This window comes from Triticum aestivum, chromosome 5A, assembly GCF_018294505.1.
Source record: "Triticum aestivum cultivar Chinese Spring chromosome 5A, IWGSC CS RefSeq v2.1, whole genome shotgun sequence".
In the NCBI taxonomy this organism is placed as follows: Eukaryota; Viridiplantae; Streptophyta; class Magnoliopsida; order Poales; family Poaceae; genus Triticum; species Triticum aestivum.
Genome location: NC_057806.1, coordinates 494,150,756 through 494,159,149, shown reverse-complemented (window position 1 = coordinate 494,159,149; position 8,394 = coordinate 494,150,756). Strand labels below are relative to the sequence as shown.

Here is an 8,394-nt window from a genome sequence, read left to right as displayed (position 1 = left end):
GCTAATTAAGTCATTAAGATGTGCCGTGGACTACTTTTTTGTAAGGAAGGAGAAACTATCGGATTATATTATAACACAAAACGAAACGTATTCGAGAAAAAGCGAAATATTTTCTGTCGGGGACTGGGCCCCAATTCAGACCCGATAGAAAGCCTCGTGCTTGTCGCGCATAAAGAAAGTCCAGTCCATCTCGGCCCAGAACGGCCCACGAAGCCTCAGGCCGCCGGGATCGAGAAGGCCACGAAGAAATCTGATCAAAGGGGGAAGGAAGCGAGACACAGGGCACCGCACTGCTCCACTTCGCCTCCTTCTCCAAGCCACGAACTCCGGCGACTCCACCACCACCCCCCAAGCAGCCCGCCCTCTACGACCACCGCCATGTCGAGGCGCGGCGACTGGGTCTACGAGAACAACGGCGGGTAAGCGCCCTCCCTCTCGACCTTCGTCGGCCCCGCCTTCGCCCCCGTCTCCGCGCATCTCATAACGAGGGCCGCTTTTTTGGTTGGTGGATGTGCAGGACCTGCGTGGCCATCGCCGGCGCGGACTACTGCGTGGTCGCCGCCGACACCCGCCTCTCCGTCGGATACAACATCCTCACGCGCGAGCACTCCAAGATCTGCGAGCTGTAAGTCCCCCCGCCGAAATCTCGCGCCTCGATCTGCCCGCCTGGGGACTAGGGTTCGTCGGCCGGGAGGCCGTGTGGCTCTGTGGTGTGATAGGGATTTGGATACCTTGGTGGAGGGGTCGGATTTTAGAGCCTCACTTCGTTGATTTGGCTAGGGTTTGGTGCTTGGAGGTCTCGGGTTGAATTTGGGGAAACACCTAAACGTTCATGAGTTTTTTCTGCTGTAAATACTGGCTGTCCCAGCGTGCTTCCTATAGCGTTATAGTTTGATGCGATTTGCCGACATCTATGGAGAGACGACATAGACATGAAACATGCCTTGTCTTTAGTTTGTGTACCCTCACTCCAGGTCATAGGATACTTTTGTCTTAGCCTGGACAGCCATCTTCGTCCCTGTAATTAAGTAGAGGATTGGTTTGGGAGACGGAAAGATGTTCTTATTGTTTCATTTTTATGCTTATCTTTTTAAGTTCAAACAGATAAAATTTGTAAGATGCCATCAGGTTTGCTTCTATACTGGCGGCATTCAGAAAGTGTACAGTGACCTTCATCTTGAAATTCTTCTATAGATCCATGATGTGTGTCTTCTGGGATTGGTCTGCCGTAACATGACAAAAGTAATTGGTTCTATTTTGGTTCTGTAGGTGTTAAAACTGTTTGTTATGGATAGCGGGTAATTGATAATACCTCTTGCCTATAGGTTTGCTCCATACTGTTGTTGATGTGAAAATTGATGACAAGCTTTTGGGTTTACACCGTCTTGAGTAGGACACATAACATAATATGATGCAAGCGATGACGATACAATTGATATCTTCATTGGTTGTGCTGTAATTATGTTCCAATACACCCTTGCTGTTGTGATGCTACTTGCATTTGGTTATGCCCACAAGTCCCCCAATTTTTGCTTTAGTAGAGCATGTTCAGCAAAGCTATTTTCCTGCTTAATGTTATTACACGGTAATCATTTATATTTAATTCTTAATGAAGTCTAGTTGATGATATAAGTACAATGCAGTAATATCTTGTTGTATTAGTGTAAGCAAACGTTGTGGTGTTGTAAGCACACATTAGCAGGTATAAGTTATTATCATGCAATTGGATTTCGTTCTTGTTAACAATGTCTCTTTATCCCGCTTTGTGATGAAGCTGGATATTTCCTAAGCTGACAATTTATATGCTGTTAAGAATTTCAATATGTGGCTCATTGCTTGCATAAAACATCATTTCTTTATTTGTCTAGGGCCGATAAATGTGTAATAGCATCTTCTGGCTTCCAAGGTGACATCAAAGCTCTACAGAAGAACTTAGCTGCCAGAGAACTGGTAAAGTTGCAAAACCTCATTTATCCACGTGTTGCCTATATACATACATTCACACCTTCAGTGTTGATACCAAATGATTCTTGCATGGTTTCATTTCATCCCAATCGAATTCTCTATAGCTATGTGTTTTGGGATTTCCTTGGGGAGTATTTGATCTGGCGGTGGTCTTAAGTTATTTGAACTTCCAAAAATATTGTCAGTTAGCAGTTACTCTGATTGAAGTTGTTTGTTTTTTGGACCATCTTCATCACAGTTCCAGACCAAATACCAGAAGAACTGCTCCACCATTACTGGTTCCCTGGGCATGGATACATGGCAATTTTTGTTTATTGCAATGCCTGGAAATTTGATGTTAGGTCCAAAGTATAAACTGTAGCATTCTGAAACTGCTGAAAATCAGTACACTGCTTATCATATATTTGTAGGATACGTGCTTGTGGTACAAAGAAAACTGCATTAGCATCGTGGTGCTAGTACCATCAGCCTCTTTTTTTTGATTAGTAATGTTTAGGGAAGATTTTAACAACTCCTTTTCTTCGCCTTATTTTGGGGCTTAAGCTCACCATAATGTTTAGCGAAGATTTTAGCAACTCTGTGCTTCCATTTGAGGCTTAATCTAACCATATGGCATATGCGCTACTTCATCATATTTCCTTGTGTTTCTATCCATTGCCTCCTCAAACATGCTCTCTGTTCTCTTCTCTTCTCCTTGGTAATAACTAAAACCACGTCACTTGGGACGGGTAGGGAGTACTAACTTTGCCTGGCAATGCAACAAGTGCTTTTTTTTTTTATGTACAAAAGTGATGATAGTTCATTGCTACTTTGTACACCTGGAATGCACTGCAGTACCAGTATTAAGCTGCATTTGTGCAGCGTACCTTTAATCTGTTCATGATGTACAGAAATATTGGTAGCTAAATGATTAATGTCCTTCTGTTTTATTTGTATATGTAGCTATACCAGCACCAGCACAATAAAAGGATGAGCTGCCCAGCAATGGCACAATTGCTCTCCAATACTCTGTACTACAAGCGATTCTTCCCATATTATGCTTTCAACGTGCTTGGTGGGCTTGACAGTGAAGGTACCAACTTCCGTATTTGGTTTCCCCAGTTCGATTGTCCTGTTTAGCGTGTCTGAAGCATGTATCATACTTGTGCAGGGAAAGGATGCGTGTACTCGTATGATGCTGTTGGGTCCTATGAGAGGACTGGTTACAGTGCTCAGGGATCAGGATCTACTTTGATCATGCCAGTGTTGGACAACCAGCTGAAATCACCTAGTCCACTATTAGTCCCTGCAAGAGTAAGCCCTCACATTTTTTACAGTGCTCAGGAGTATTTGTTGTCAGCTATGAAGTTGCAGATTGGTTGATCATGTCTGACATATTCTTGCTGACTAAAACAAGCATGTTTATGTAGGTCATATTGATAAATGACGATTGGAATAGTGCCTCAGAGGTCACTAACAATCTTCTTCCTTATAATGTGTGCAGGATGCCGTCACCCCTTTGTCCGAGTCAGAGGCGGTCGACCTAGTTAAGGATGTCTTTGCATCTGCAACTGAGAGGGACATCTACACCGTATGTTTCCCTCTCTCGGTTCCCAGAGATCATCGTTTGTTGCTGTCTATACATTTGCCACTGTACTAATCTGCTGAACTTGCAAATAATGCAGGGGGACAAGGTGGAGATTGTAGTCATCAACAAAGCTGGTACAAGGCGCGAGTACATCGAGTTGAGGAAGGACTAAGTTTGCGCCGCGGTTGCCATTTGCTTCCCTAGATATAGGGAATTATTATGCCCAGAGCTGCTACTTGATAGAAACACCCGTGCTTGCTTTGCTTCCGTGATGATGTACCAGGATCGACCCAGCTTGCCTTGTTAAACTACTTTGTTGTTTCATGCATATGAGATGCTGAGCTATTTGTTGGAAATGCTAAAAGTACGTTCATAGCCATTCTATTATAACCCAGAATAAATACTCTCATCGGGGCATCTTCAACTGCCAGACTAAAATTTTTTGGATACCTAAAAACAGTTTTTAGTTGTGTGGAGAGTAGGTTTTAGGTAGCCAAAGCCTAAAACTGGATACCTTAAATTTTTAGAAGTAAATGAAACATGAAGATCCGACGGTGTGGAGGCTGGAAAGCCAATCTGATGGGTGCTGAGGCGTAAGTTTGATTTTGACCTCACCGGTGGAGGTCGTCGGGGCTGAGCTCACTGGAAGCTGAAGAAAAGCTGTGGTGGTAGGGCAGGTTATGGAGGGGAGGAATGGGCGGTTCTGCCTAGTCCTAATCACACCATTGCAACTGTTTACCGTCGGTCTGTGCGAAACAGGGTTCTTTTATGTTTCCCGAGCCAGGTTCGGCTGTCGGGTCAGGATTTTGCGTTAAACATACAAGGTTCGGCTGTCAGGTCAGGATTTCGCGTTAGACATACAAGGAATCGGGCTAACGCTTACACGATGGCATAACGACAGGACATCCGAGGCAAGCTCAGCGGGCGTTGGGGCTCATCTTGGGTGGTGGCGCGGCGGGGACTGCCAGAATCGACATAATCAGGGCTGCGCCGTTGTGAGCTTGGCAATGGTTGCTTTCCCGCGAATGCATTTTTATTTTTAGGCTTTGGGGTGTCACAGAATATAGGATGCTCTTAGTTAATAAGAGGTACATATTGAAGTGGGCACTCTCTGAACGCATGGGCATCTGCACCCACTTTTAAAAAACTGCATTTTAAGCATGTTTCGAAATGTTAAAAAATAGAACAGAAAATTGTATGCATACATGTTCGCAAATGTGTGTGCACACGGCATAAAGTTTTGTGAAAAAATGTCTTTCTGGTTTGCCTCCGTAAAAAAGACAAATTTCAGTGCTTCTAAATAGCGTTTCACGACACAATTTTTTGTCTTTTTTGCACAAGGCTCAAAAAAAAAAAACTTTATGCACGCACATAGAACATGAAGATGTATCCGTGCAAACTTTTTCAGATTTTTTTGGCATTTAGAAATGTGTTTTTCAAAGTGAGTTCATATGTACCCGTGTTCATCTATCCACTTCCCGTATATATTGGAGTTAACTGAACATGTCTGAAATGTAGAGAAACACCAATGAGACCGACTAGCATCTATCGTGCTGCAAAGGCTAGAACTGAAGTTGGACATGGCGCGGCATTTCCTACCACAGCGGGTCATGTTGGCCTGCAAAAGGCTGCATACAACGGACAGAGATCCAGTGCCTTGCCCACAGCAAGACACGACGTACGTAACTGGCGGCCAGTCAGCTGTTGGATCAAGGGGGGCAGTTCAGATCGAATACTGTAACGCAGAACACTGTACGGGGACTATAGACCGAACACTGTAGATGGGGTACTGTAGACCGAACACTGTAGAATTGCCACTGTTCACGCAAATCTGACCATTGATTCTGGTTTGGACGATGCGGAAAGGGGGGCCAGTCACCGTACTGTTCATCGGTGCCTTGCTCACAGCAAGGCACTGGATCTCATTCCGCATACAACGCCCGCCGCCCAAAGAAAACAACGCCCGCCGGTGATCCAGTGAACCCCCCCCCCCCCCCCCCCCATGGCAGAGCCCTCGCCCTCGCCCCTGCCTCCAACTCGGGCATGAGATCAATCAATAGAGCACGCCATGAATACAAAAAGCAAATTACGCAACTGCCGTTCTGGAATATGTTCACGGGCATGAGATCGGTATGATCTTGCCAAATGACAGCCACAACAACGAGTGTAATGATTTAATTAGAAAATATGGAGTATAAATAAAGAAATTTGCCATGAAGCCTAACTGCAAGCACTGACAGCGAGAATTTACATGCCACACGAAATTCAAACAGCTTATATAGAAGGCACAAAACTCAAAACACAAAATTAATATTTGTCGGAAAAATGGATGTATGTATGTACTCCCTCCGTTCCGAATTACTTGTCTTGAATTTGTCTAGATACGGATGTATCTAGACTCATTTTAGTGTAGATACCTCGGTATCTAGACAAATCTAAGACAAGTAATTCGGAACGGAGGGAGTATGTATCTAGATGTATTTCAGTTCGAGATACATCAATTTTTATCCATTTCTCTGACAAGTAGTTTCGGACGGAGGAGAGTATAAATAAAGAAATTTGTCATAAAGCGTAACTGCATGCACTGACAGCGGAAATTTGTGTGGTGAGGATATGCGAAATAGCGTTACATGCCACGCAGAATTCAAACAGCTTAGAAGACACAAAACTCAAAACACAAATATCGGAAGTACTAATCAACTTATATTTGACTGAGATATATAGTTCTGGATAGCTGCGCTCACTTGTTAAGTTTCCGGTTCAGAGGGATCGATCAGTTGACTCATACGTCCAGATTCCAAAGCTAACATTCATTAAACGATCGACCTCCAATGTCATAAGATTGATACCTCCATGCATATCCTAGCAGAGCATGGTAGCCATCCCTCGAACCAAATCAACCAGCAGGCCTAAGATACCAAGTGGAGCCGCTGATGGCAATCAAAGTTGAGGCGTATGGATTTGTGCTTGACCATCTGGATCCCACCATCAGCAATGTCACTAAGCCCCGCCTCCAACCCCGTCAACACAGCAAAATTCTCCCTTACCAAAGCAGGCTCGTCGTCATCATAGACGTCGTATAGCCTGGCAACGCAGAACCTGCCATAGTCCACGCGCACAAGGTAGGAGGTCACCACCTGCCACTTGTCAGGGTTAGCATCAAGCTCTTGTTTCCATTCGCAACACAGGGCGGGTACTGCACCATCCTCAGCAGTCGAGAGGTCTGAAGCACACACGTACTGGTTCTCTCGCACGGTGGAGAATCCAAGCCAGCGGCCCAGCTCAGGCACAAACTCAGCAGGGCCACGGAATGGGAGCTCCCAGCTGCCAACATAGCTCCACTCGTGGCTGTCCGTGTTGAAGGAGTAGGTGCCAATGCCACTGGCAGATATCCAGATTTTGTTGCGGACCACCGTGCAGGAGCGAATTTTGTAGGTGCAGCTAGGCTTGTACCCAGGAGCCTCCACATATGGTGGCGGTGGAAGAGTGTGCCAGTGCCATCCGGGATAATCAACAACAGGACCAGCAGGAGATTTGCCGTTGATAAGAGCTTGGAAGCAGGGTTGATAGGGAAGAATCTTATGAGGCTTGTCAGGTCGCCTCTCGATGAGGTATAGGGCATCACCTAGGTTAATCGGAAAAGAGTTCTCCATCAATCCCCTGAGCTTAGGCATGCTGCAGATCTGGTTCTGGCAGGTGTCGTAAACCAGGACGTTTCCTTGCTGGTCTGTGCTGAGTATCTTGTCCCTGTTGTAACCAAAGGGCATGAACTGCATGTCCCAATTAACTTGCATGGGAGTGGAAACACCAAGCGAAAATGCAGATTTGGGCAGCTCGGCTTCTTCCAGCTTTAGAAGCGACAGTGGGCATCCGTTCTGCTTCTTTGGTTGGAAGAGACTTGAAGATTTGATGCAGCGCACCGTGTAGGAGCGACTCTTGCAGGTTTCCAGAACCAGATTAACAAACTGGCGCTTCATCGTCAACCTCGACTGCGTCTCACTCGGGACTTCCTACTATTGTCGTATGGACCAGTAAGATTTGGCTGGCGCCCTGATTCTGAAAAGCAAAGGACATAATAATTATTTATCCTCCCCACGTCTCCTATTATTAAGAGTTAGGAGTGGATTAGATGTGTAGAAAAGAGTACCAGAACTGTGCAACTCCAGATCTAAGTACCCCTGCAGCAGGATGTAAAATATAAGGGAAAGTAACAACCATCGGGCTCCAAATTACCTACACTTGTCCAGATTAATACAGTTCTAAAGCGAGATCGCGTACACAGAAAGATTTTGCTCAAAGAAGAAACAAATCAGTGTATTACCATTCCACGAACCGGGCGGCGGAGATACTGTATTATCGAACAACGACAGGGCAGCCACAAGGCGAGTTGGAGAAGAGGTTTGCCTCGGGTAACAGGATGGATCGATCTAGACCGGTCTGGAGTAAGGGCGAGAGTTGCGGCGGCGGCGCAACAACCTAGATTCCTTTGTTTTATATCTATATCTATATCTATACCAATATAAAAAGACCTACAAAAATAGATCCAACTGATCTCGGCCATCGAACTAAGTCAATCCAACGACCTAGACTATTTCAATGGCGAGCGTTAAACACGTTCAACGTGCAATTAATATTATACCAAATATTGCAATAATCACAAAATTAACATACAAATAATAGCATACCTCCCCTAAAAAAAATAGCATACCTAATATTCGCATGCAATTAGTATACGAAAAGACTCATACGCGGACGCGCATTTACCTAAATGTAGCGCATTTACTAGTAAAAAAGAAAAGATGCAGGGGCGAACTAGGGTTCTCTATTAATATCTCCAAACATGGGCCGGACATTCGAGCCGT

The 8,394-nt window shown here is 45.0% G+C and overlaps 2 protein-coding genes across 3 annotated transcripts; one reads left to right on the top strand and one right to left on the bottom strand.

Annotated features, from left to right (window-relative positions):
- Nucleotides 1–214: 214 nt before the first annotated feature.
- LOC123104305 (proteasome subunit beta type-1) lies at nucleotides 215–3,911 on the top strand. Its single transcript, XM_044526126.1, has 7 exons — nucleotides 215–419; nucleotides 518–625; nucleotides 1,869–1,950; nucleotides 2,908–3,037; nucleotides 3,116–3,258; nucleotides 3,449–3,535; nucleotides 3,630–3,911. Exons 1-7 carry the CDS (start codon nucleotides 379–381, stop codon nucleotides 3,702–3,704), a joined length of 666 nt encoding a protein of 221 aa, XP_044382061.1. The 5' UTR covers nucleotides 215–378; the 3' UTR covers nucleotides 3,705–3,911.
- A 2,159-nt stretch (nucleotides 3,912–6,070) lies between these two features.
- LOC123107335 (uncharacterized) lies at nucleotides 6,071–8,013 on the bottom strand. Of its 2 annotated transcripts, XM_044529321.1 has the most exons (3): nucleotides 7,854–8,013; nucleotides 7,680–7,765; nucleotides 6,071–7,588 (listed from the first exon to the last, which is right to left on the bottom strand). In XM_044529321.1, the coding sequence occupies exon 3, from the start codon at nucleotides 7,507–7,509 to the stop codon at nucleotides 6,442–6,444; it is 1,068 nt and encodes a 355-aa protein (XP_044385256.1). In that variant the 5' UTR covers nucleotides 7,510–7,588; nucleotides 7,680–7,765; nucleotides 7,854–8,013; the 3' UTR covers nucleotides 6,071–6,441. The 2 variants fall into 2 exon arrangements, with proteins under 2 accessions (XP_044385256.1, XP_044385257.1); XM_044529322.1 differs by lacking the exon at nucleotides 7,680–7,765.
- Nucleotides 8,014–8,394: the final 381 nt, after the last annotated feature.

Coding starts and splice junctions, on each gene's coding strand:
- LOC123104305 (XM_044526126.1), top strand. CDS start 379: ATGTCGAGGCGCGGCGACTGGGTCTACGAGAACAACGGCGG. Junction 626..1,868: donor CACTCCAAGATCTGCGAGCT/GTAAGTCCCCCC, acceptor TTATTTGTCTAG/GGCCGATAAATGTGTAATAG. Junction 3,259..3,448: donor CACTATTAGTCCCTGCAAGA/GTAAGCCCTCAC, acceptor TAATGTGTGCAG/GATGCCGTCACCCCTTTGTC.
- LOC123107335 (XM_044529321.1), bottom strand. CDS start 7,509: ATGAAGCGCCAGTTTGTTAATCTGGTTCTGGAAACCTGCAAGAGTCGC.